This window comes from Ciconia boyciana, chromosome 12 (assembly GCF_034638445.1).
Source record: "Ciconia boyciana chromosome 12, ASM3463844v1, whole genome shotgun sequence".
NCBI lineage: Eukaryota > Metazoa > Chordata > Aves > Ciconiiformes > Ciconiidae > Ciconia > Ciconia boyciana.
Window position 1 is genome coordinate 21,379,417 of NC_132945.1, and position 27,807 is coordinate 21,407,223.

At 45.0% G+C, this 27,807-nt stretch overlaps 2 protein-coding genes across 2 annotated transcripts in view; both read right to left on the reverse strand.

The window, feature by feature from the left end:
- AMOT (angiomotin) overlaps positions 1-9,363 on the reverse strand; it is a 62,134-nt gene extending 52,771 nt beyond the window's left edge. The window contains exon 1 of the mRNA XM_072876625.1: positions 9,206-9,363. The gene's annotated coding sequence lies outside the window, so the exon portion shown is untranslated. The remainder of the gene's footprint in view (positions 1-9,205) is intronic.
- Positions 9,364-12,638: 3,275 nt separating this feature from the next.
- On the reverse strand, positions 12,639-26,868 carry PGK1 (phosphoglycerate kinase 1). The gene is made up of 11 exons (XM_072877188.1): positions 26,727-26,868; positions 23,774-23,824; positions 22,493-22,648; positions 22,230-22,374; positions 19,938-20,041; positions 19,090-19,209; positions 16,368-16,482; positions 15,885-16,064; positions 15,142-15,319; positions 14,788-14,886; positions 12,639-13,113 (listed from the first exon to the last, which is right to left on the reverse strand). Exons 1-11 carry the CDS (start codon positions 26,789-26,791, stop codon positions 13,073-13,075), a joined length of 1,254 nt encoding a protein of 417 aa, XP_072733289.1. The 5' UTR covers positions 26,792-26,868; the 3' UTR covers positions 12,639-13,072.
- Positions 26,869-27,807: the final 939 nt, after the last annotated feature.

Sequence of the window (27,807 nt, forward strand, 5' to 3'; positions counted from 1 at the left end):
GCTGGAGCGCAGGAAGCTGCTGATATTATCCCTCATGTACAGAGAGAAATCACTGCTCAGTCCTGCGTCCATTCAGTGCAGCTGAGAGGGGTGTAAATTAATTTCTGTGGATCTCTGATCTCAGGACAGTTTAACAGAGCTTTTCTTCTCACACATAAAAATAAACTGTTAACAGTGCTCAAAAATGCCATTTAGTTCTTGGGACCAGACAGTACATCCCTCCCCCCCCCCCCCCCCGAAGCAGGGAGTTCTTTGTCTAGTGTGTAAATATGCTGTTAGGTGAAATAACGGCCCTACAGTAAACAAACAGTAATGCAAGCAATAGTAAAAATGATTAAGAGGAGGAGATGAGGCCAAGTTTACTAGGTGAGCAGGAGCAAGGAATAGGTAATTCTGAGAAGGGAGATTATATTTCTTGCCATAGAAGCCAAATAGTCAGTTTGACAGGTACATTCATTGAAGAAAAGGAAGTAAATGAACAAACACATTAGGGGATACAAATCAAAACAAGATTAGAAGATTCCAAAACCATGTAAGAGTCACAAGAAATGTGTGGAGAAGGCACCCAGGTACAGGAGGGTTAAGCGGTTTGTCCAAAGTCATGCTGGGAGTCTCAGAGTCACAGGCCACAGGACCTGCCTTGCTGCCCGCATGTATGGTGAACTTGGACATACAGCATCGCAGGTTTTGCTGGCATTTTACCACGAGGTTGGCCAGCACCCAGGGCCTTCAGGGTGGTCATGGGCATTTTTAAATTGTATTTAGAGGATCTGATGTTGCTGCTATATCCAGCCTCGAGCTGTAACAAACCCTGAAAGGCTCCCTCAGGTCCTGCCATTGGGTACAGCTGGAGACCAGCTACAATTTCTGAAGAGAAACAAAATAAATCTGACAGACATGAGATTGAGGCATGAATTATATGTAAAACCAGTTATCATTCACCAAGAGATGGTAATGACAGGTATTCACAGACCAGCAACACCAGAATTACTACCATGAAACTTGACAAGCTTGGAATCACTAGAAAAATTCTACTTTTCAAAACACAAGAGCAGGAATAGTTATGCACTATGTATTCCTCTGTCCTTCACTAAGTACTTGCTGTGTCTTTCTACACAAGTTTATTACTCTACCAATTCTATATAATAAAACTTTAATGATCACATAAGTTCTGGGAGGGAAGCAATTGCTACAGAGACTTTCGCATAGCCAACTTCATGTCCTGTCTATGTTGTGATTTACACTGTAACATGGCTCCTGCTCATCTAAGGTTTTGTATGCTACTGTGTGTGAAGATTTTTTAAAAGTATGTCAGTCTGGATGGTACCTTTAATGGAGTGTAACTCAAGTTCAGCATGGTTCCTTGGGTGAAGAAAGGGCCTGCACAGGAAGGGGGAGAAAAGGAACAGCTTACCACAGTGAAATGCAATATAGAGGTCAGCAGTGTTGTGTCACCCATGAGTTGATTGATCAGGTACCACCTGTAAAGAGAATTATCCTAACTGCTGAACCTTGGCCCCTTTTTATGCAGAATTTTGGAAGAAAGCTGTGTAACCAGAAGAGTGATAAACAACTGCCAACTATAGAAAAACAAATTAGATCTTTCAGCTTTGCTCTAAACGCATTCATATCCCAGTCCCCTAGACTTAAATGTAGTTTTGGCAAAATAAGGACAGCAGGGTTAGTCTGGACAAAGGGATTTCCTTACAAGACACCATTCTTCTCCCAAAGAAGGGCCTGTGAGCCTTTAACTGATGTCTATTGTATGTTAACAACCTTGTTGTTAACATGTATGAAAGCTGACCATCTCCCTTGTTTCTCTGCACTCTTGCCTCTCATGCCTCTTTTTTTAAAGAGACGTCTCTTCACAATCTGCTGAAATGAATTAAAAGATTCCCTCAACTTCAATGGATTTGGATCAGACTGAACTGTAAGAGTAAGGCACGGAGGCCCTGCACTTCAACACAGTCTTTGTTTGCTCCCGGTGACTAAAGAATGTATGAAATCACAAGAGAGCGAGATGTACAGCAGGTTCCACAGCAAAAAAACAGATTTGATAATCCTGGTATTTCAATGACCATAAAGATTAAGAGGGGAAAACAACAGCTGATTCAAAACCAAAAAGCCTAAGCTCTTCAAAGTCTCCAGGACTTGTAATGGTGCAACTGTATTGATAAATACCATGGGGACAGGGGAGAGGGGGTGCTTTTTGATTTAAAGCTTTTGCAACTCATTTTTAATATTGATGTCAGAATCAGACTCAGAACTGAGAAATGAAGAGGCCCAACCGAAAGTAATACTTGGCTGGAAGCAACCTTCCATTGCCTGGGAAGGTTAAAAGTATGGTCTCAGTGAAAGAATGAGTGCCATATAGATGCTAGAGCTCTACTAATTGTAGGAGCAGAGCCATCTTCCCTCACTACATAGAAGCTGTACTGAATAGTAAACATTGTTTTGAACATGAAATTAAAGAAGAGAAATGAAAGGAGAAATAGCGTTATGTACAAAAAAGGTCAAATGCATTGTAACAAAATATATGAAATTCTGTTAAATAATTCCTTCAAAAAGTGGCAATTATAATTTTTCTGAGCACAGAGTTGTGCTCCTAAAAACAATCTTTCTCCTGTGGTAAGCTACAAAAAGATTGATAATTAGAGACAGCAAGATATCAGGTTACGGATAATTGATTAACATTTCATTTTCACAGAAATGAAAAACTAAAAATAGAATTATGGAACAAAGTCTGTTTAGATTTTACAATCAATTTCAGAAGCTGCTGCCACATTCTGGAAGAGCACCAGCACTCTCTGCTGGTGATCTTTGTTCAATAGTTATCTAGAGGAAAAATGAGGAATGAAAATGCATTCTGTTTTTTATATGGAATGCCATTTTTGTTTTAAATGGATGATTAATTAGATCCCTATCAATTTACCAAACAGCAACTCTAGGAGCTAGTTATGTTTTTGGAAACAATACAGTCATTACTAAGAAGTGTATTTACTATGGGCAATCATCATTCACTGGAATAAATTTCGCTGTCGCAAATAAACATCTGATGTTTAATGCTTCTCTCTGCAGAAAGCACTTCTGCTGTGCTGTAGCACAAAGACAAGCTGGTGTGAGAAGTTCCCATGATGCCAAATCCCTTGGCTCCACCCTCACTTTCCATCAATTTTAGAGCTATGCCAAGAAAAACAGCTCTTCTGAAAAAAGTCCTAGTATAGCACCAACATCTTCCCTAAGGTAGTCACAGTGGACATGCTACTACATTTTAATCAAAGCAAACCTGCTTCCAGCCCTGTCTCTGTTATACCCTTTGCCAGGAAGCTGGAAAAGCTTTGACACCCTCTCCCCAGCATGCACCCAAGCCTCGTCCACACCCGTGGTGGATTACTTTACCGCATCTGAGCCAGAGACTGCACAGGGACAAACAGATCAGGAGCACAAAAATAAAAACAAAGCCAAGTACCTAAGTGACAGCTGTCCCAGTTTCCAAACTATGCACAGATCAGGCATCAGTAAGAAGGGTTAAAGACTGGCAAATTGAATCCATGTGCAGCTCATGAAAGTGTGGGAAACAAAAGAGACAATGTGAGTTAAGGACAGAGTATTCATTAGCAAAGGGCTCAAGTTTCTTGGCTTTTGCTGGTCTGCTTCCCAATGGCCATTTTTCAAGGTAGCTTTTTGTTCTTTAGTTTTGAACATAGTCCTGGAAAGACATTATACTCTTTCTTAGCTAACGAACTAAAGCTCAATACATGTTGAACTGCTTAAAATAATTTGTCTTTTTAATTCCCCAGGGGCAAGTGGGGAGAACAATGTCAGAGATGGGGTTTTTCTGCTGTGCCCCAGAGATGGGGTTTTTTACAGCGGGCTTTGGATCAGAGCTTTAGATGACATATCTGATCCAAAGACCTCAGACACTTTCATAAATATTCATTTACACTATGGTATGAAATACTCACATAAAGAAATCCAATGTTAAAAAAAAAAAATACATGAGACTTCACAATGCAGCCCTATCAATTTGAGTCAGAGTGAAGCCATTCCTGGAGAATGGCTGCCAAGCTCTGAGCCACTGCCCCAGCTCAGCTCTGCATTGCCGGGGCTGGACCTGCCATCCTTCCCTTTCAATGCCTGCAAGGCACTCAGCAACTAGTTAATGAGGATGACTTCAAAGTATTTGGGATGCTGAGGAGATTCAGTTTACAGCAGCAACATTAGGTTGGAGAAAGGGTCCCAGTCAGTCCCGGGGAGAGGCCTGGGGTCTCCAGTTTTTCCACTTGAGGGTCACAGTCAACCCTCATATCAGGTGGAGTGTGCAGCTATGGCTGTACTCAATGATGTGGGAGCGTGAATGACACCAGTGAGGGCCCAGTGCTCCCAAAGCCCTGTGCTAGGTCTATACCCCTCCATCACATGGGAGACATCCAGAACAAGACTGTGAATCCCCTGGTGCCTAGGGCCAGTATTTTGAAAGCAGCTCCATATCTGGTAGGACATAAATACCAACTTAGGATCTGCTTCATAAAGTCCCTACAGATAAGCCAAGTCTTGAAAATCTGACCTTTACTTCTTCAGAAAAATCTGAATTTTGGTATTCTGGGGCTTAGAGGGGAACTGATTTGCTGCTCAGTCAAGAAAATTAGGGTGGAGTTCTGGAAAAAGCAGTTAAAATAGCAGGTCAGAAATTGAAACCCAGGGTCTATTTCACTGTTCCAGTCAGTAGAAATCTGTATATTAAGTGTAGCAAGATACACAGCATTTTACTTGGACTATTTTACTTTACGAAGTAAAAAATGGGAAGAACAGGTCCTGAATTAGAGAAACGGCTAAGAGCCCTGAAAGGAACAAACACAGTGGTAAAAATAAGTGAGTTTTAACACAGTCATAAGTAAAAATCAGAAATAATTGTTCTAATGCATTCTGTTCCTGACAAATCTCAACTTCAGAAGAGCTTCACATCTGCAGAGTCCCAAGGAACTTTTTAAGCATTCAGGGATCACCGACACTTGGCTGAGTGGGACAGAGTGACAGCCAAATGCCAAGCACAGCGCTCTAAAACACTGCATGAGGAACAGAGATTCCCACCTAAGGGATCAGAGCAAGTTTCCCATTGTAGAAAAGGACAAAAAGTTTCAAACCTGAAGTTTTCTACTTTTCAAGGAAGTTAATATTTTGGACATGTCAGGACCCAGCAAGAGATCACTGATCTACAAGGAATGAGAAGATGCTAAAAGCCTTGAGAACTTGAGTAACTATAGGAAATTAACATGATTACTTTTTTTTAATATTATTAACTATACATGCCAGACTGCTCTTAAATATTCTCTTCCCACATTCATACGCACACCTTTACCTTCGTACCATACGAATTCCGTATTCAGCTCTGTCCCTTGATCATTAATGCAGACTCCTAAGCTTCAGACTTCAAAGAAATACACGCGTTAAGAGTCACAGGCACAGGACTGGAACAGCGTCAAAGCCTCCCTGTGCAGGAACCTCGATCTTCTGTTCAACTTCACTGTACAAATATCTCGTTCTATCAAGACTACGAAATTCAATGATCTATGTAGGGCTTCCCACAGATTAAGTTAATAAGGGAACCCAACAGTGCCTCATCTCCTTCCGCCTTCCAAACGCTGGTAAATGAAAGGAAATGGGAATGTCTCCTGGGGTAAGGGAAAGACGTGAGCGCTCTACAAATGTGCAAGGGAAGAAACCAAAGGCTTCATTGTGTGGATATGCACTTCTCCAGGAACCCTCTTCCCTTCTCCTCCCTCCCATAACTGGCATATGATAATGTTCTTAGGAAACCTTGGTTCACTTGCAAAGCCTCACCCACACCACACCGATCATCACCTAGAACAGTGATGTTTTAGTTTTCTTCCTGCTTTTTCTTTTATATTTTTCCTTCCTTTGTCCCTCCCCCCTTTCTTCTGTTCTCACCCTCCTCTTTGTGCTGCTCAAAATGTCTGCACTCCCTGCTTCCTTATTTCTGTAGGTTCCCTTCTGTCATTTGTAGTACATTTCCAGTACCACCAGCATTACTCGGAGCTCCAGTCGTGCCTTACTAGTCAAAGCTTCCAGCATATGAGACTGAATTACAGTTTAACACAATACAAATGAAGAAATGACGGCACAGATAGATCAAGATACAGGTCTCTCCAAGACCCTAAGGGACTTAGGGACTCATTTTAATGTAACTTGCTATCAACATCCCTTTGAGTTACATTTGAAAATTACACCAGCATTCCCTGGCCAAGATTAAGCCTCATCATGAGACAGTAAAAAAGGCAGTCCGGCCTTTTTGAGCTTTATTTGTAGCTGCTCTTATATCGCCAACTTTCAGGGAAATTACCCAACACCAAACTAACATAGGCACAGTTTCTTTAGTGGTAAGAAAGCTGCTATAGGTCATCAGATTCAAACATTTTCATCGACAAGATGGTCTACGCTTGCTCTGAGCTAAGTCAGACATTACAATGGTAAAGTGTGAGAAGCTGTTGTAGAGACACATGCTTCAGAGTGCCTTCATCAGCCTTACGATCCCTCATAAAACACTGGGCTAAAGTGACAGTACTGATGGTAGACGGTGTTACGGAGCAATGATTTACTTACTGAGAAGGTGAACTATAAAGCCAAACTCAGAAATTTCTCTGCCTAATGAGAACGTTGCAATTAGGTCATCACTGAACACTGCATAACCACAAATCGGAGCAAAAACATTCCCACAGAATAAGTAATACGTGACAGCAGGTATTTGGAATGAGAACAAGGATTTCATCCATGTAGCACTACTGCTGAATTATGTAAACAGTGGTCCTGAGATAGTCAGCTTCCAGCAGGGACATGCAGGTGTCAGGATACATAGACCCAGTTTAGCACTAGCAATCTAGAGCCTAAACTCCCCAACATGAAAGTTCATGTCCAACTTTGATGAAATGTAACAAGGTGTTCAGAGCAAGTTTCAGGGTCAGAATTCTATTTAGGTCATGTATGAACTGGACCCAGGCCACAACCTTCTTTGTATCTTCTGGACTCCTGTTTGAGCAATGCTTCTAATTTCCAATAACTTTCTCCTAAAAAACTAAATCAGTTCTACACCTAACCTTGCACAGTTCGGGCTGTACATTTTGGTAAGCCTCTGAACACGAGACCTTTATTCAAATGACAAGATAAGGGACTTTAATAGGAGAACACTCTCCAGACTGCTTTTGGTCACTGAAACTCCCTGACCTTCTCCCTCCCTTGGGTCCTGCACAGGCACGTGGAAGTACCTGCTGCTGGGGCAGACAGGTCAGGAGAGTGAAGATTTGCAGGTTAATGGGATACCGTTCTGATCAGGGAGATTAGGTTACAAGGCTGTGCCTTTGAAGACTGGCTTCTTCAGCGTGGCACTTTGGTTTACGACTGGGAATTTCTTTTAATTAGATTGTACTCTTAATTATTTATGACCTATATTATCTGCAGAAGCTGCCCAAAGCCTAAGTCTTAATAAGGATAATTGGAATAATCATATTTTTACCTCTTTTGTAAAGCACCTTGAGCCTTACTGATGAGAAATGCTAGGACAGGATTAGATGCTTAATGAAAAATTATCATTAAAAAGTGCAATAAAAATGAAAAGTGTACTAAAATGGAATTTGCTATTTTATACTGCGTTAGGGCTGAATTGAGGATCATTTATCAGAGGTGACACTCTGAAAATTTTAACCTGAAAACTGAATGAGGATCTTCTTTATGCATCTCACGATGGCAGATTCCAGATGAGGATGCCAAGGGACAGAGCCTGGACCCAAATGTTGTGAGAAGTCAGGACAGCCCCCCAGGAGCCTGCACTATGGAAGTGCTGGGCTAGCCTACTGTATGCTGGCGATTCAGTCAGTTCTTGGCTATTTACAGCATCAAGCAAAAGCAATGGGTGTTTAAGGTCACCCAAGTTCCTGTGTCCACCACAGCTCCTCCACACTAAAGATTTGGCCTTCCAGCCCTCACCTTCCTCAAAAAGTATCCTGGAATTGAGACAGACGGGATTTGTGCTTCTGCTTCGAGCATGTGGTAGATGCCATGGTGAATACTTATGGGCCTACCTGAATCAGTCTGCTAATGAAATGCATTATCTTTCAACCTGAGGGCAGACCATGAAGTAGTAGCGGGGATGGCTAAACCCAGAGCCTCAAGGGGCTGGTGGGATCCCCACTCTCTACCAGGCAAATCCAAAGCTTTTAACTCTTTGGGGATTATCACCCACAGACTGGCATTTTGTTCTCTCAGAGATCAAAGCAGGAGGATTTGGAGCTACTTCTGCTTAATTCAGAGTTTGGGCAGAGGCGGATCAGCTCCTGTGGGTGTTTGGGGCCAACAGGGAGAGGGACTCTGGAGGGAAGAGGAGGGCATAGCAGGCACCATCTCTTGCAGCTGTGGCAGAGGCCCCGGACCTCCTCTGCAGGACTGTAGGTAGCAAAACATCCCCTTGCATTACCTAGACTTGAAAATGGACCTGGGAAGGGACAGGATGGCTCTGCTCTCTCCTTCGCACTGACTCCTCTGTCCTCACTACCACACACATCAAACAGTCCCCACTGCAAGCCCTCGCAGCCTTCTCCTCGCCTCGCCGCTTCCCCATGACGAGACTTCCCCGAGACCACCGGGGGTGCCTGCGGCGACCCCCACATACTGGACGTGGTCCCGGGGTTTGCGGGCTGAGCCACAGAACTGCCCCACACCCGCCCACCTCGCCCGGGGAAGGAGATGGTCTCCGTGAGGGCAGCGGAAAGACACGGCAGCCCCTTCCCCAGGCTCTGAGGGAGGACCCCCGCCTCGGAGGAGCCGCGGGGCCGCGCAGCCCCGTCCCGGGAGGTGCGACGAGGAGGCAGCGCGGGGGGTGGGCCGGCATTTACCTCAGGCTGGAGGCGGGGGGCGCGGGCAGGAGCGGGGCGCCGAGGGGAGGGCCGGGGCCACCGCGGCCGTTAGGCGGGAGCCGGCGCCGCGCGCCCCCGCCTCAGCAGCCCCGCCGGCGGGGGAACCCCAGCGCCGCTCCCCGCTGCACCTGCCCCCGAGCCCGGCATCCCGGCCGGGCAGGGCGGCCGCGGCCCCCTCCTCGTCGCGGGGGGCCGGCGGGGCAGCAGCCAGCCGCGCTCCCCTCACGCAGCCGGCCTCGCAGCGGCGGCCCGAGCCTCCCCCCTCCACACCCGCTCCTTACCCCGCGGGCGCCTGCCCCAGCGGCCGCCCGCTCATCCATCTTGCTCCTCTTCCCTCCGAGGTGACAAAGCCGGCATGGCAATGAGAGACACCGAGGAGCTCTGGGAAGTGCCTACCCCAGATTCAGTTATTAACTTTCACCAGGCGGCTGCAACTACGGCACCCGGCATCCCCCGCTGGGCCAGCGGCTGCAAAGGCGGCCGGGAAGTGTAGTCCTCCCGCCCCGCCGCCGCCTCACCGCCCGCCCGCCGGCGGGAGCTGCCGGGCCGCCTCGCCTGGCCTCACCGCCCGAGTGCTGAGCGGGAACACAACCCTCGCTGCGCGGCCCTGGGTCAGAAGGGAGCTGCCTCTGTAGGCTCCTTTAGGTTTCCACGTCTTGGCCGATGGAGGAGAGGTGGGCCAGGCAGGTGCTCCATGGAGGCTGCTCCTCTCCACCAGGCCTGGGACACACAGGCGCCTGGGGGCTAAAGGCGCAAAGGGCCTCCGTGAAACACCGCTTGGGCTGTGAGGCACGACCAAGGTGGCAGGCGTCAAGGGGAACACACAGAAAAAGAGGGGACAAAGATGTTAATCCTTCACTCCCAAGAGAGGGGAATGCCTTCCCCATCGTCATGGTGTCACTCACAAAATGGCCGCTGCCCACAGGAGGCCCTATTTCTTGGAAAGGCAGAACTGTAGCAAAAAGTTTTGACGTTTTAGTGCATATGAAGGTATGTTTGCCACAGCTGGCCTCCTGGCCAGACAGATCTGCAAATTGTAAGGGTGTCCTCGGCCGCCTCTGCCACATCAGGGCTGATGTGCCTGCACATGGCTGCCAAGTCACCAGTGCTACCGGGTGACTGCCATTTTTACTACTGAGTAACTTTTTCAAGTACCATTGATCACATGTTTTACAACACAGAAATGCTTTCTCTACCTCCCATAGTCAACAGTGGATTGTAAATTATGCTGGGAGACACCGGTATGAGAGCTCATGTATTTTGGCCTAAGAGGAGCTTATTTTGTTGACAACAAATTTAAAGTCTTTCATGTTGAAATTTTTTATAATCTCAGCCATGAGGATTTAAGCTCTTCACTTATTTCACCTGGCTTTTATTATCAGCCCACTTACATGCTAAATCTATTACCTTCATAATATCATGAGCTTTCTGCAACAGCTGTCTTATCACATCTTCCACCGTGTTTCTAACTAGCAACATTCCTTGCTCCAAAACCACTCTCAGCAAAAGCAATAAAAATGTAAAAGCAGAACTTTCAAAGATTCATGTCTAGAAAAGTTGTCAGAACACATGCAAAAATAATCTAGGAAGACTGGTATGACTCCAGAGGATGTAAAATTTAGTGAAAGAAGGAACCTCTCTTGATACCTTAAGAATATTTTATCACTGCAACAGCCAGGTGCTAAAAAATATTAATAGGCAAAGCTTAAAAAAAAAATCTCAAAACTCTGTCACTCAAGTAATCAGCTGCTGGTCATCAAGCGTACAGCTCCTGTTGTCTCATGTTGAGATGTTTCATCCATTTTTCTGTACAACCCATAAAGCTGAGTATCTCTCCGGCCTTGCTGTACGAGGTTTGTTATGTTGAGCACACAGACCTGAACGTTGCATTAGTTAAAACAAGCCACGTGGAAACAAAAGGACATTTTAGAGATACGAGTAGCAAGCATCCAGTCAGGTGGAAAACTGTTTTTAAGTGCAGACATCTGTGTTCATGGAGCATTACTACCCCTTGCCATACTTGATTACAGATAGCTTTGTTTTGTTGCTTTTGATGAAGAGGGGAAAAAACCCAGCAGAGGTAGCGGCCACACACCAACCGTTCACTGCAAACACCAAGAAAGGAGCTATGGAGGGAAAGTCTGTTATCGCTCCATGGGAATCCAGCAACACAGGGGTATAAGAGTGACACTAAAATAGGCCGTGCTGTCATGAGGCCTTGTTTGCCAGAGCCAGACAAGAATGATCTGTTATAAAACATGGTGGAATGTTTGTTTTTGTAGTACTGGATTTCCAAAATCCATCGTCTTTTTGTGGCCGACAAGCTCACTCCTTTCTTTGCCTCGTTACTGCAGCTGTCGGAGGTCTGCACCCCTGCCTGGAAAACATGAGCAACAGCGAGAAAGCAATCCTAGCAAAAATCTGCATCATTCATGCGTAATCAGACAATGCTTGGGAGATTTACAAAGGAGGGGAGGAGGAGGAGAAAACCACAGCGCTGCAGTCATTTGCGTTATTTCTAGTTTCTTTTCTTTGCAATAGTCACTTTTTGCTTTAAAATGTAATGAGTGTACATTCCATACGCAGCTTTATATACACTTCAGCATTACTAGGTTTTAATTCGCATCCCACTGTGACCAAGTAAAATTTGGCAAATAGGCTGTGTCTGTTTATAACACATGCTTTCATTTTATTTTGGTAATATTATGTACATGCATACAAATTAACTTAAAAGCATACTCTGTGTTGCGGCTTACTGCTTACCTCAGAGATTCTCTCCATGGTTCGTCCTGGCTGCTTTAGACTATTCAGGCCATGCAAAACCTCCTGGGAAGCACCCTAACAATACTGCTGGGAACTCACTAGGAATAAAAACAGGCAATCGCTGCTTTACATCACTTACTTTTCTCTGATCCAGCAGGAAGATACACGAGCAGTTCAGTTGGAGCACTGCATCTTCTCACAGTTCTTACGAGCAGAGCTGTAACTGCTAACATAATCCAAAACACACTTTTGGATGCTCAGAAGCCAATCTGAGTTTGGAGTCGTCCTGGGTTTGGTTTAGAGCCACCCTGTGCTCACATTTGGGTCCTGCAGCAAGCATAGGAGCCAACGCTGACAGTCAAAATGGAAATCCCAACTTCATACATTTGCACTGCGTTGGTGGTCCTCCACTGACAATACTTGCGGTTCTGCAACGTGCTTAAGCCACACACACAAGCCTAATTGTCCAACTGTGTGGTTTTACTATGCTAGATTTAGTGCTTTTAGGACCACAAACTTGAGCAAAGGCGCACTGCAGTTCTGTTTGCCGGTGACTCGGTTTTTACCTGCCTGTCTTCAAAGTTTCCCCTATATTCAGATTAGATACATTAGTTGCCTACTATGAGGTGAGTTCTGTAGATAAGAAACACTTTTAAATTTGCACTTTTTTTACTAGACTTGCACATTGAAAATTTCATCTTACTTTATTACTTGATGGCATGGAAGTTTTAACATAAAGCCCATCTGTAACCATTTACTTCCTTACCAACAAAGTTCACTTTGATGATGGCTGGGTGCTTATAGATCCACTGGACAAAAATAAAAGGATATTTACAAATATTATAATTACTGCAAGAAGGAAAAATATCTTTGACTCCTGATGCTAGGAAGAAGATATTTTAATGCAGACAGTTCTAAAAATCTGAAAGAAGGACCATATACAAACTGGGAGCACTTTAAATATGTTTATTCAGCAGCTATTACAATCAGCCTCCAAAAAACTGGAGTCCCCTCTTGTTTCTGAACCGTGTCAAGTGATGAAAATGCCTAAGAACATTGAAGCTAAACAGTGCACTCCTTTCTGAGAAACAGACATGTCTAACAGGGATTAATCTCTTTGAAAAGGCAAAATATAAATATATACACTCTAAATTCACAACAACAGTTTAAACTCACTACGTTAATTCAAGTGGGATAACAGTGGACAAATCCACATCATGTAAACTGCAGTCGTAAAATATCTCTGCTGTCTCCTCCTCAAACCCTGTCCAGTTTCGGTTTACATTCTGTGATCTGCCTGTCGCAGAGCTGAAATACAGAAGCGCTGAAGTGTTGAATCTCAGAGGCTGTGCACAGGACCAGGAAGTGGGGCGATACTCTGTTCTCTACACGTTGCTCAAGGCATCCACACCAGGAAGAACCTTACCTGTTAGCAGTTAAAAAATACCAATAACGTTAAGAACCCCCCTGCCCTCAAACAACTAAGCTTTAGACCTGCGATCGCAACATTTAAGCACATTAAAAAAAAAAAAAAATCCAAAGTTATAGGTTAAAAATGGAAGAGCTTGGCTCTACATACACTCCTGTTGACAACTATGGCTCTTAAGGCATATGGGTTACATTTAAACTGTTCCACACAGTAAATACTTTTTAGGGCTGTAGTGAATATCCACAGCACAGCTCCACTCGTATGTCAGCAGATTCTTAACATACCAGAGTCATCAATTCTCAATTAACAATAATGGTAAATTTCTATGCAAGTCTCTGCTAGGGTCAGATCCAAACACCTAAGATCTCTTTCCACCAAGTTTGATGGCAAACAGATTTTTGATTGGATCTAGGGAGTTGCTGCGTACTGTCTTCAATCCCTGGTGGCATGTAAATAGAGTTTTGGAGTGTGTGGTGGAAATTTTAAGAATGAATTCAGAAAAAGAAACAAAGCCTCCTACAAGTCTCAAGTCTTTTACTGGGACTAAAACACCCAGGTCTAGGTACTTACATGCCTCATGCCAACTGATGGAAGCAAGGAATATGCTCATCCTTGAGTACGAGGGCCCAGATTATTCAAGTGCAATGTTTTCTAAAGCATTTTTAGCTTTTTGTCCTACTTTAATTATGAAGAGAGACCATTCTGGTTTTGCTTTTTTTCCAGAAAACCTACCTTCTAATGCTCAAGCTGTGTGGCAGTACTGAATTTTAACACAGTTCACAACTCGCTAGTTTGCTGGGCTTGGGGGGGGGTTTGCGCTTTTTTTTTTTTTTATCTTCAGAAGCTTTTCTAATTAGCTAGACTTCCGTTACATTTAAAAGATCACACACACAAACCCACATTTTGGGCCAAAACTTAGACAAGTTTGTCCTTTTGAATAAATCGGTTGCACAGTGTTTCCTTCTCGCCATCTGCATTCTTTCCCTTTACCATCACTCCCTAGGCAACAGAAACAAAAGCTCTGTCTCGCATATAACTGCTGGAAACTAACAGCTGCAATGCAGTTTATTGCAGTTTCTCTGCTACAGAGAAGTTGACAGCATTAGATAATTTACACATATTGGGAAACAGCTAATTACCAGAGGAAATGAAAACTCACTTAGAGTACAATGTAACTCATTAGAAGAATCCTGTAAATTCTCACCATTTTGAATTCCAAGTACCCTCGTGCAGGTTTGTAAGTGATCACTAGAGGGCTCCCCCAAACCAGGGAATTTCAAACAATGCACTGAAAAGGAGACTTCTGGCAAAAATTCGAGACTATTCTGATGAGATTTCCCTAACAGAAACTGGGCATTTTAAACAGTCTGGTTAACATGTCTCAGGGGATCATCTACAAAAGAGAGCCCGCTCTCAAGGCCATTTCATTTTCCATTCCAGCATTTTTGCTTTCTGGGAGTGGCAGACTGTGCTGTTTGCAAGAATACTCCATTTTCTTTCCTCTCTTCCTCTAGGAGGACTACATAAGAGCAGCAATGAGGAGCTCATTGCTCAAAAGCTACGTTCAACTCCACATGGTGAAACAGAAAAGACTATTGTTGTGCTTTCTTGAACATCAACACATGGTAGAGCACCCCATTTGCTCAAACAAGTTAAGAGAAAAGAAGTTACCCTCTAGCAGTTCCAGGCTGGCACCACCTCCTGTGCTGACATGGCTAACTTTATCCTCAGTGTTCCACTTTGCACAGCAAGTAGCTGTATCTCCACCACCTGTAGTACAAACAAAATCAATGAGACACAGAAGAAATTCAGATTTTGTTCAGTGTAAGGGCCATAGCCTTGCTACGGGCTGGTTCTGCTCCCAAATACTCAGCATTAGTACATACAGCAGTTTTTAAAGCCCTATGTCCAAGCTGAAGGACAGATGAAAACATAAGGAAAGAAAAACAATTTGACCAGTATTTTTAACACAGTACTGGCAAGCAGAAGCTTCCTTGCTGCATGTAAACACATACAACTACTTACCAATAATGGTGATGCTGCCCTTTCCAGTCACTTCTACCACTTTGTCCATCAGGGCTTTGGTTCCTTTGGCAAACTTGTCCCACTCAAAGACTCCAACTGGACCATTCCACACAATTTGCTTGGCCCTTCCCACAACTTCAACAAACTTCTTCACACTTTCAGGGCCGCAGTCCAAGCCCTAAGACAAGTAAGGGAAGCCACAGATATACTTAATGCTGACCCTTACCTCAAATCACCAACGTCTAGCTGGGATCCTCAGAAGCTTCCTCCTCACCCCCGGATATGAAGCAAGAGTTTCTCTGTATGCACTGAATACTGAGGAACAGAAAGATTTGCCAGCAGCTGCTGCAGTAGGGTGGAGTCTGGTGTGGTATTTATCTTCCCAGTACAACTAAGTAATTTTTAAATCAATGTCAGATGCTTGAAGCCTTGGTTAGAAACTTTTGCCAGTTTCTACTTAAATTCCAGTCAAATAAAAGGGATTTCTACTGCATTCAGATCTGAAGGTTTTAGAAGAATTTTGCCTTTTTAATCCAAATCTCACAAAAGCTACTTTAGACTTAAAAATTCAGGACAAACAACAGGGCTTCAATTTCATTAAACCAACACACTCTACGCAGCTTGACTGCCTTCAGAAACATTTGCAAAGGATCACAATTACTCTTTCTATTCCTTTAAGAGGTGTCCTTCCCACCTCACTGCTGCCTCTTACTTCTCTTAGTCCCTTGCCTATTAAAACCTACCATCCAGCCAGCAGGGATGCCTGAAGCCACTGTGGCTTCCCCAGTCTGTGCATGCTCATCAAATTTGTCTGCAGTGATGAAGTCAACAGGCAGAGTAATCTTCACACCATTCTTCTCTGCCTTGGCCATCAGGTCCTTGACAATTTTTGATCCCTCTTCATCAAACAGAGAGTTGCCAATCTAGAGAAATTATTTGGGAAAAGTAAGAGAGAGGCATTTGTTTATCTACTGGTCATTACAGAAGAGAACAGCAGCAGTCAAGCCGAACTATGCAGAAAGCAATTCTGGAAAGACTGTCTTCTTGAAGCACCTAGCTAGACATAGGCAGTAATCCAATTTTTGCAAAGTGATTGTCAAGTAACTTCTCAGTGCTCCCTACTCTTGCAGAGAGTTGAGACAGCCACTTCTCAATACCCAAATATATAAGGGACATTCTGACCATATTCTCTACTAGGAGCAGACACAGAATTGCTCTTTTCATACCTCCATGTTGTTGATCACTTTGAGGAAGGTGAAGGCCATTCCACCACCAATGATCATCTCATTGACCTTATCCAACATGTTACTGATCAGCTGGATCTTATCCTGAACTTTGGCTCTGGAGAGAGAAAGAAGGAAAAAGAATGAATAATGTAGCCACTGCCCAAAACACCCCAGACACAACTTACTCTCTAGTAATCTTTAGCTAAGACAGCATGAAGCCTCACAAGGACTTCTTGGGTCGAAGCAGAATTAACCAACTGCTATTCAGTAATGGCAATATTGTGACTGTGACATGTCAAGGCCATTCTGAGAATGATCCAACAAAGGAGTTGTTGGGAGTGGGCAGAAAGGGCATTTGGCAACTTAGCAGGGCAGCATTAAACATCAACTTACAAGAGCATTATTCAGCCCTCCATTTTTTTCCTATTTAAATATAAACCTCATTTGGCACTTTACAGCCTGATTTCTCCTGACCATCCAGCAAGGCAGAGCAGAGATCAGAGCACTGCCATTCACAACCACTGTCCAACACCGCATCCTCTGTACCAGCTACCATATGCCCAGCTCCTGTAACCTGTCCAGGTCCAGCACCCCATCACACTCACAGCACAGCTTCAAACTACTAGGATGATCTGTGATACAGAACTGCCCTGCCCAAAAGCAGATGACTGCTTCTGGCACAAGATACAAATCCTAACGGAACAACAATGCTAAAATTACTTTATATAGGAATGGCAGAGGAGGCAATAAATAGACACAAGTCTCCATCTCCTGTCTTCCCTCTTTAATGCCACGTATGGAATTTTTGTTGTTATCTAAAAGAAAGCTTCATAAAAGACCTTAGGAAACAACCCTGAGCTAAACCTAGGCTAGCACTCAGGAGCCTTGCATTATAGTCTTAGTTTGACCGTGCCTTGCTTGGTGACATTAGACAAGACCGTTTCCTCTTCTTGCTTTCGTTTCCCCATCTCTAAAACAGGGATAACGATATGAATTTCAACAATAAAATGCTTTCAGACCTAACCTTGAGAAACAGGTATTGACTCTACAAATCCAGCCTTAGTGACCATGGAAAGCTCTGGAGTGAACCAGCCACCAACCCCAGGTTAAGCCATGAAGTTGCGAATGTTGCTGCACTGTTGGAACTGAACTGGCAAAGAAGCGTCAATGGGATGGGACAGAGCCACAGCAAAACTCTGCAGGGCCCATCTTGCCATCTGCAGCTCCAGGCAAAAAGAGAGGTGAAGGTGAATTAGATTTGTGTTTCTTTCCCTTGCACATACCCTGCTCCTGGCACTGAATTACTTTCCTGCACATGGTCTTTCTTTGCCAACACATTTCATTTCCACTTTACTTGTTAGTACAGTTGTTCTCAGTTCATCTTCTAGGCCCAATTTTGCTACATATAAGCAGTAGCAAACCTGCAGCTGGACCACATGCAGCTTCCAAGTGTGACTTCCCCCGGTACAATCAAGCAAGAGTTGCTCGATCTGCCATCCCGCCTAGGAACCAGCTGCACTGCCAGTGGAAAGGTGGTGCTTTCAAACAGATAAAGGTATTTTCTGGCTCTAAACTGCTCTCAGAGCTCCTCCTGTGACTCACTAAGATGCAGTCAGCATTCATCGGTCCTTGGCCACACAATGAGCTCAGTATCATAGAGTGGGACATGCTGGTCACCCTTGTTATGTACCTCTCAAAAAAGGTTATTTTGTTCCCATTGGATTTACAACGCTTCCAGACTTTACTAATAGGCCTGATATTTTAACATTTTGGCCAGCCTAGCTGCTGCTCTAACTTGAACATCTGATAAGGTAACTAACAAACTTTCCCTTGGTGATATACCTGCAACTTCCATCAAAGGCAATGAGGAGTTTATAGCACTTAATGATGGGTCACCTGCAGCTGTAAACCTTGGAAGGGTACTAATAAAAAGAAAAAAAAGCATTGTTCAGTATAACCAAGGTCATAGAAGAAGTTTAAACTTTATGTGAGAACTAAATACTACTTCTTAAAAACGATGTTTATGGGTGCAAAGAGCAGGAATAAGCCACATACCTCTACCAAGGACACGGGAATGTTACAGTGTCCCAGCCCAGCTTTGTGTTACTTAGCAAATTATTTTAATTCACCTGATGAACTGAAATACACTGTCATAGAACTACAGTGCTAAACTGGGTACACACGTGACAAAAATCGGCAGCAATGGGAAATTATTTCTACACACAAGCAGTCGCTTGGTTTTGCACCTTCAAGTTTCTTTGCACGCTAGCTGCTGTGGAAGAGCAGAGGCCCATCCGGCTACAGTAAGTCACCACTGAATAATGACAGATCGTGTCAACTTACACAGTGCTGAGCCTGCAGGATGCTTGTACTCTGAACCGTGGAGGAAAGGTCACGGACAACGTTTCAGGGCCATCATGTGTATCTAACAGCTCTTCTGGTTCATCTGTACAACAACCTGCTGTGGACTATCTCAATTTGGGGAATGTAAGAGGTCAGGAGATTTGATGAGCAGACCCTGATAGTATCATCACAGGAGTGGACATGGTCAGTTAGCTCCTCTCTAATCCCCATCTTACAGAGATCTCAGGATTTATCTACAAATCTGAACTGTAGGTACAGTTTAAAGGAAAGCACTTGTTTGAACCAAGCCAAAATAACTTTTCATTTCTTACAGAGGAGTTAAAGAGAAATACGGAGTCAATATGTTCTTGAGTCTTACCCTCCAAGAATTGCTAAGAAGGGTCTCTCCGGACTCTCTAGGGCCTTAGCAAAATAATCCAGTTCTTTCTTCATCAGGAAGCCAGCAGCCTTCTGAGGCAGATTGACACCTACCATGGAGCTGCAGAATAAATGTAAGAGTGAGGAAAGGAAAAAATTTCTACCAGTACAGGTCCAAACGCCCCTGTGTCTCACAGCATTATAAAGCCAATCCTTTAGTCAGCCGCAGCAATGAGAATAGCTGCTATCTGCATGAAAACAATCACGAGGTTTTTGTTTTCCTAGTTTGATAAGATGGCTGTACACATTTACTTCCTGAGATTGTTTCTGCACAGACATATTGATATGCAAGACAATTACAGGGTTAATTAGTGATCCAAAACACTGAGGGACAAATAAGCATAGCAAGAGCAGAGAAGTCTTCCTCCAATAGCACTGGATTATGAAATCAAGCTCCAAGAGGACCACTGGACTTTGCAAGTACACATATCTAAACACACTCCATGAGAATAATCAATCTGGAGCTACTGATCTTTTGGAAGAGGCCTGCTGTAATTGCAGGACAATTTATACAGGTCCTCAGCAAGTAATTTTTATACCTTCAAAGCCTAAAGAGTCAATTCAAGACTTCAAAGTTTCAGCTGTCTCCTGTTCCCAGAGGCGAACTTGAAAGAGGATACACTATTGACAGCTACCTCCACTAAATCCATTACTCAGGAACAAACACAGCAAAATGATAATGGGGTAAGCCCAAAAGGAAGCTGAAACTCACTGGGGGAAAACCTGTATGTGTTTCCATGGCAGACATCATTCTGCAGTTCTGCCTGTGGAAGGAAAATGGATACACACCTGTGAGCTCGGTGGGCAGTTCCAAAAGCATCGTTGACATAGACATCTCCCAGTTTGGAAAGAGAGGCTCTGAAAGCCTCCACTTTTGCAGAATCAGCCTTGATCTAAAAAGAGAAAGAATGACAAGTTTGTGCTATTCAGGTACGCAGAGTTGGTTCTGAAACTACAGTAAAAGTCAGCAAGTTGACTTGTAAACCCAAAGTAAAGAAAGGTCAGCTGAAGAAACTCATCAGTTCATCCTGTAGGTCACTGGATTTCATATGCTCTTTCCCCATCCCATAGGAGCAAGAAAAAGGTTTAAATGGTTTAAACTCCACATTAAACTCCCCGAGACTGCTACTACGGGCCTGAGGTCTGTTCCACTTCAAGTTTCTAGTGCATCAACAGAGTGGGAAAGAACTGCAGCACTACCAACCTTTCAGTCTCTCTCCAACAGTCTTCCAGTTTTGTGCAGTGAACACAGGTAACACAGAAAGGGTGTGCAGAGACAAGGCAATGCTGAGCTGAGACTAAACAAACTCACGCTCACTTACTGAACAAAGAAAGTGTGGTCTCCAAGTGCCACAGGTAAAAGGATGAGCTCCTGGAAGATTGATTTAGCAACTGCATCGAAGATTAACTTATAAATAGCCTGCCCACTACAACAGGCCACAGTGAAAGCAGCCAACATCAGGAAGCTGGAGATAAGCTTAATGTGTAGCGAGCAAGAACAGATACATTTCTGTTAAAAGACTTCTCCATCCTCCAAGCATCCTACCAAATCCTCATCGGACAGCTCGTGTAGCTCAGTTTTCTTTCCCACCATGAAAAGACAGCAGAGCTCACTTTAACAGTAAGTGACTGCTTGGACCTAGTTTACAGCCACTTGCTCTTAAAGAGCAGCCCAGACTGGCAGTCAAGCGATCACCTCTCCAAGTGCCTTTCTGCTTTATCAGCTCGCCATCCCAAGTGAGGCCTCTGCTAGCACCCAGATGTAACACCATGCGGATGATGGCAGGAAACTACTCTAATATATGGCAGATGGGTTCAGCATGGCTTTGGGTGCCCTGTAATTCACACAGCCTGAGCAGAAGACAAGCCAAAGGGACTACACAGATTATAGAACAATGCTGTCAACTGCTCCTTCACTTGGTAAATTGCCTGGCTTTACACAAAGAGATTAAGTGCTCCTGTTAAAACCAGTAACATCTGTAAGCAGAACACAAGAGGCTCAGAATGAAGGAACTGCTACCACCTGATCTGCTTTGGAAAGCCAGTTTCTAAGCACCAGTTAGTAATCTGCAGTCTTGTATTGCATCTCTATTTCCATAGCACTGACTTTCACCTCTGTTAATACAAGAAACAGGTCTGTCAACAGCACCTGCTCAACTGCAGTGCATGCTTCCGTATGCATAAACCCAGTTAAATAAGAATTACAGAAATGCACAAAACCCTTTCCCAAAGGCAAATTAAATTCTTGCCCACCCTTCTCCCTGCCACCACACTGGCCTTCAGTGGCACACAGTTCCTACTAGCGAGTAATTCCAGACTTGCTCAGTTTCTCATTGCCATCTGCAAAGGCTTTTTAGTTCCCTGGGCTATTTTTCTAAGCTACAGGAGTCCTGTGTCAGCCCATAAAGGGCACCACACGATGTCAGCATTCCACTCCACACACTGAATCTGAAAGGAGCCAAGGCCTGTGTAAAGTCAACGGGGTCACCATCGCTAAGAAAAGCAGCTGTCTGGAGCAAGCATTCTTCCTGACCTTCAAGAAAATGTCAGAGGTGCAAGGCAGCCTGGTTCTAGATGACTACTTTTAAGAGCAGACAGGCTTATAAAAGGGTTTGATAATCCCTGTGTTGCAGAATGTTTAAACATTATATTAAAACATTAGCCAGATAACCAAGAAAGAAGTGTCATTCTTATGGCCCCAGTGGCAACAAACTATCTGCAACAGACCTTGGTTTTTGTTTTGGACATCCCAAAATAAAGTCTAATAAGCAGCAACCAATTTCCTGCACAGCCCTGTTTCGCTCCTTTTTCCTTCTTTTACGGACTACACCACCTTCGGCAGAGTCATCTATAGCCTTTCACTTAAGTTGTTTCATCTTGGAAATTCAATGCATTTGACACAAACTTTTGCACAGCATGGTACGAGTGATCGGACAAGTTGAGCTAAAGATCTCCCACATCCTTCTGAGAGCAAATTCATAAACAGCATTTTAGACAGGCTGCTGGCTCCTTGTCAATCTGCAGCAAACAAGGTAGTAAGACCAGAGCAGGCACGCACAAAAGCTAGACTTGAAGTTTCACCTTGTTCCCTGAAGCATCCTTCCCTTTCCCTTCTTCTTCTACGTGGAATCGGAGGTTCTCTAGCAGGATGATGGAGCCAGCTGCAGGATTAGCACAGGCCTTCTCCACCTCAGGACCAACACAATCCTTCAGGAATAAGACCTCCCTGCAAACACAAGATATACACTGTCATCCCACCAGTGACTCTTCCTTTCCAAAAGGAAAGCATCCAGGTCTGCTGACAGAGAGGGCCTGATGCCTGCTGGACTGCTCTTCTACTTCACCTGCCCATGAGCGCTTTAAGCTCCACAGCTACTGGGGCCAAGGAGAACTTTTCTGGCATGGGAACACCATCCGGGCGACCCAGGTGACTCATCAAAACCACTGACTTGGCTCCATGATCCAAGCAGTGCTTGATGGTAGGAACAGCCGCCTTGATTCTGTAATGGCAGAGAAGAACAAATGAAAAAGGATTCAAGGAGAGTTTACCAGGCAAGCAGACTTAGTGACCACTTACACAAGAGCCCTGGGAGTTGTCCCCCAAAAGTACTTATGAAGTCCATCCTGCCTCTGGTGTTCACACGGTTCAGCCTACCCCTCATCAAAAGACAGCAGGGCATCATCACCAGTAAGTCTCCAAAAGGGACATTGGGCTTCTTAGCAACCTGTCCTTGCTAGAAGGAATGTCTAGGACACTAACCACATCCCACCGAGCACAGCTCTCCCTGTGGAGCTAACCCAACCTACTCTTCTCCTAGGAACTGTGACAATCCTGAAGCACGGTCTAGAGAGCATCAACAAAATTATCCGTCCCAGCATGTTTTCATGTTTCACTGTTATCTTCCATGCGATGTAGGACACGGAAGTAAAATGCATTTTGTAATCTAAATTCTGCTGATTGCTTGTAGCTAAAAAATGCCAGCACACACTTGAACGTTACTGGGCTTCCTGGTTTAGTCTGTGATCCTGAACCAATAAAGAAATGATGGGAATGTTGAGCAGCGAGCATATTGTGGTGAACAAAACTGGCATCTGCCTGCGAGTGACAGACAAGCAAGACAAGACATTTGATATCACTGTTTCTAAACCCTGGATCTTTGTATCCTGCACTAGAACAATTATTCTAACATAAGCCAACAAGTTGACACAACCACAGGGTAACCAGGAGGCAGAAAGTCTTCTGGATAGTACCAACAAATGTAGCAAATTTTCACACACAGCCAAAGGGAAGCGGTTCTGAAACGGTCATAACATTTCAACCGTATTTCAAGAATTAAGTATTTCAAGAATGAAGTTTAGGATCTGTACAATTAAGAGATTTTTTTCTACGTGCTTTCCGCAGCAGCTATGGTGAGAAGCAGCCTTGTAGTTAGCATAGTTTGCTAATAGCTGCACGGGTTTTAGTTAACAATTGTTGGACCTTCTCTGAGACACCTTTAATAGTCTGGTACGAGCAATGACAGCTTAATCATGGTAGCATTCCAGGTACTGCTAACAGAACTGGGCTAAAATCCGAGAGAAAACAGACTTCAGGGCTTCCATCTGGGATGGAAACTATGGCTCACCTTTGATTGTTGGTTATTTTGTGATCCTTCATTGGAACATTGAAGTCAACCCTAAAAAAAAAAAAAACAGAAATAAAATTAAATATTCAATAAATTTCTTTTACAAAGAGTGAGGGAACTGGCCAGTAAAGGTACTGGCTAGAAAAGGAATGTTACAATTAGAGTAAGATTTTTAGCTCTACCTTGTACACAAGTTCCATTTTGAAATCAGTATGTTATTAGCCATTTCTGCTTGTAATAATAGAACACAAACAGAAAACAAACATCTTAGTAAACCTATGCCACCGATCCATCCTAATGCTCATGACCTCAGTAGCAATGATGCTGAAGCAGGAAATAAAACTGAGATTGAACAAGCTCCCCACAACCTTTTCATTTCAAACATGCTCTCAGATCACCGACTAGGAGCTTCCAAAGGAAAGGAAGCAAATAATGAAAAATGACATTGTGTTCTCTAATGAGGCCTCTAAAATACTTGGTTGGACTACTACGGCAAGCAGGCAGGCTCAAGGAACCTGCCCAGTTATTGCCTACAACTTCGAATTTCTGTTCTCGGCAGCTCTAATCTCTCTGCAGCCAAGTGCTGTGGCTTATCACATTCCCACTGGAAGACCTGACGTGGATCTCGAGGTAACTCCCCTCCTCATGCCAGATGAAGGGATGGAAGGGAGGAGTTTCATCAGCCATGTCTCACTAGCATACCCTGTGCCCACGTGCTGACTAGCAGCAGCAGGAAACTGTGCTGCGTAACAGCTAAAGGCAGAAATTACTCACAGAGCTAAGGAAGGGAACATCTAACCAACTGTAACAGCATATCAGAAGGAGGAAAGTGAAATACAGTGTTACATTTCGCCCTTCATCATTCCGTATCTATATTAAAGAACAACAAAAATTCAGGAAGTTGCTTGAATTCTCTCGTAGCCTGCTCAGCACGAGAAACAGGCGGAAAGAATGACAAAAGCTGCCAGCAAAACAGGAGTAGCTGAGCAGAAAGAAATTGAACTGGCAGCCCCACAGTGCAGTGGACTAATTCTAGAAAGGGGAAAGAAAAGCACCATTATCGTGCTATTATTCTAAAATGAGAGAATAAAAGAATAGTTTGCTCTACAAAGCCATCAGAGCTACAAAAGAAAGACCTAGCTCACCCTTCTTCCCCACTGCACAACAACTAAAACCTGAGCTTCCCTTGCACCCCTTATCCTCCCTGTTCCCAACTGCTCCTGAAGCTTTGGCATTAGGACTGGAAGATAAGCAGGTTACGAGTATGCCAAAATTATGATGAAGGTGAGAAGAAAAAAAGAAGTATCAGTTTTAGTAGTACTGAGAGCACATGGTGATTCTTTTTAGGGAAAAGAGATGCAGGTGGGAAACACAAAGATTGGCACGTCATCTGCTGTTTCACTCAGTTTTAGTAGGCCGAGACAGAATTGTGAAGATAGATATGTGCATTAACTATCGGAGACTAAGAGCTGGCTAACCCATCCTCTGCCAATGCAAGACTGTTCTCTGTAACACAACTCGGAAAAGGAAAAAACAGTCAGATGGCAAAAAAAAAAATCAGTTGTTACAGAGATAAAAAGATCTTTTGTTGTACCAGACTTAGGAAGTGTATGCAAATTCTGAGCTAGCTTCTTCAGTACTCATTACGGGTGCTAGTTTCTGGTAATCAAATTTCTAGGGAACTACTTCAAAATAAGATGACAGAGAGACAAGATAAAAGGAGCAAGGTGACTGACACAGACTACAGGGGAGAGAAATTACGATTTTGTTATATCTGCCTACTCACCGAGCAAGGTAACAGACACGTACTAGTCACATTACGATGACCTTGGACAAAGAATCCCACAGTAAGAGTATTTCAAGCAGGATGTATCACGGTGTACCTCAGCACCCTTATCTCCCAGTACTTGGCAGCAATTCCAACATTAGGCTTTCAGCAGGCCTTGATGTTTTATAAATAAGCTATGAATTCCTATTTTAGGGTTTTACACCAGGACGTGCTGAATACCTGCGGTTCGACTCTTACTGCAAAAACCAGAATTATTATTTTATTTGGGTAGCCGGCCAGAGCCATATTTTCACTTTTTTTTTTATTGCAACGCTTTTTGGATTTGCGCTAAGGAAAAAGGGAAGTAGGGAATCACCTTTTTTTGTAGTGCTTCCGAATAAAAATATGATAGACTGGCTGCTTTTCCCCTCAAACAGCCCGCGGGTGATACGTGTGGAAGCAGAGCAGTTTACCGAGGCAGAGCCCCTGCGGCTCAGCTCCCGGGTGCGCCCCGCGGGCCCGCCGACGCCTCCCGCCAGGAGCGCACCTCGGGCAGGGCTGGACACCGTCCACCTCCGCCTCGCTCTGCCAGAGCCGAGCCAGGCCTGCTTTTACACTCCTCCCCGTCAATCACATCCCCCTCACAAGCAAAGAGATCCGTTTCTCTGGTGGGTAATTCAGGATGTCGGGGGCCTTTCCAACAGTCGGCGTACGAAAAAAAAAAAAAACCGAAACCAAAACCCCACAGAAAATAATTCGCCGGGCTCAGGCAAGAAGCTGCCGAGGACGGAGATGACTCGCTCCTGCCTGGGGAAAGCTGCGCGGAAACCCGCCCGCCCGCCGGCCGCAGGGAGCCCGCCGAGCCCCGCCGGCCGCGCGGCCTGCCCGGACCCAGCGAGGCGGGGGGGGGGGGGGGGGACAGGTCAGCTCCGCCGGGGCCCGGGAGGCCGCGGCCGGCTCCCCACACTCCTCCATCCCCGGGGAGCACCACCACCCCCACCCCCCGCGGCCTCCCGCCCTCCTCGCGGGGCCCGGCCGGTGCTGAGGGCCGCCCTCCGGACAAGGGCGCCAGAGGCGGCGGCCCCGGGCACTGCCGCGGCCGGGCCGGGCCGGGCCGGGCCGGGCCGGGCCGTTCCTCCCCTCACCGCACGGCGGGAACGCGTTCGGCCGGCCCCAGCTCCTCACCTCATGACGACTCGCTTGCCCTTCACGTCCACCTTATCGAGGGTGAGCTTGTTGGAGAGAGACATGGCTGCTCCCGGCACGATGCGATCCGATCCGACCCGACCCGCTGTGCCGCCGCCCGCGCTCTGCCGCAGCGACCGCCGGCGCCGCCGGCACCCAGCGCGCCCCGCCCCTGCCCGTCAACGATTGGGCCGCGCTGCCCGCCGCGCGCCGCTATTGGTCAAGCCGCCTGCCCGTCGGCGGCCTGCCCGCCCCCGCGGGAGGCCGGGCTGCGGCGGGAGGCCCGGTCACGTCCCGCACGCAGCCGCCCGCCGCCGGGCTCGGTCGCCCCGGCAGAGCCTCAGCGCCGGCTCGGTAGCGTCTGGGTACGTGCAGGTTCCTACCGCACCGTCTTCCTAAACCGGCCAACCCCCCCGGATCCTGTGGGGCAGTTAGACATCCAGGCACGAATTTAAAAATGCGTTTGACTGTAGAATAAAAATAAATCTGCAAGCGCAGCGTACAAAACGCTTTATCTGGAAAAGAAAGCACAGCAGTTCTGCAGGTAACACAAACCTTGCAGCAATATTATTCTTCCACCTTCTTGAAATAATCACCTATTTGTTTTGTTTCCTCCTTAAGCACTTGATCAGATTTCACTGAAGTGAATCCTCTTTCATTTCCAATCTCTAAACATCCAAATCAATAGTTCTGGATCTTCTTTGAGGGGAAATTATCCGTAAATGTTGAATGTCTGTCAACTGGTGGGGATCCTGCAAATGAAGGACGGGCACCTACACAGCCGATAGATAGGGCTGGTGTAGGTCTGGCATCTCAACTAAAAGACAAAACCCAGAATATTTTTAAATTGCCTAGGTAGATTCATACTTTTCAAGGCAACTGGGGAAAAAACCCAACTGTTTAAAGGGATACGCTTGCCAGAAGTATGGTTTGTGTGTGCCCTCAAAACATACTGCCTTCACAATACGTACACATATGTGTGTAGCCTATAATGTCATGGACTGTATGCTGAGTGAAAATAATGCAATGTAATGGAGTGTATGCTGTACGAAAAAGGAGCTCATGGTCTTTTGACTTGTAC

What these genes read in the sequence shown, in the direction of transcription:
- PGK1 (XM_072877188.1), bottom strand. Translation starts at nt 26,791, where the DNA reads ATGTCTCTCTCCAACAAGCTCACCCTCGATAAGGTGGACGTGAAGGGC. An exon ending in ACTGCCCACCGAGCTCACAG is followed by an intron (nt 19,210 to 19,937) that starts GTGTGTATCCAT and finishes TTTATTCTGCAG; the next exon opens with CTCCATGGTAGGTGTCAATC. An exon ending in TTCTTAGCAATTCTTGGAGG is followed by an intron (nt 16,483 to 19,089) that starts GTAAGACTCAAG and finishes TTCTCTCTCCAG; the next exon opens with AGCCAAAGTTCAGGATAAGA.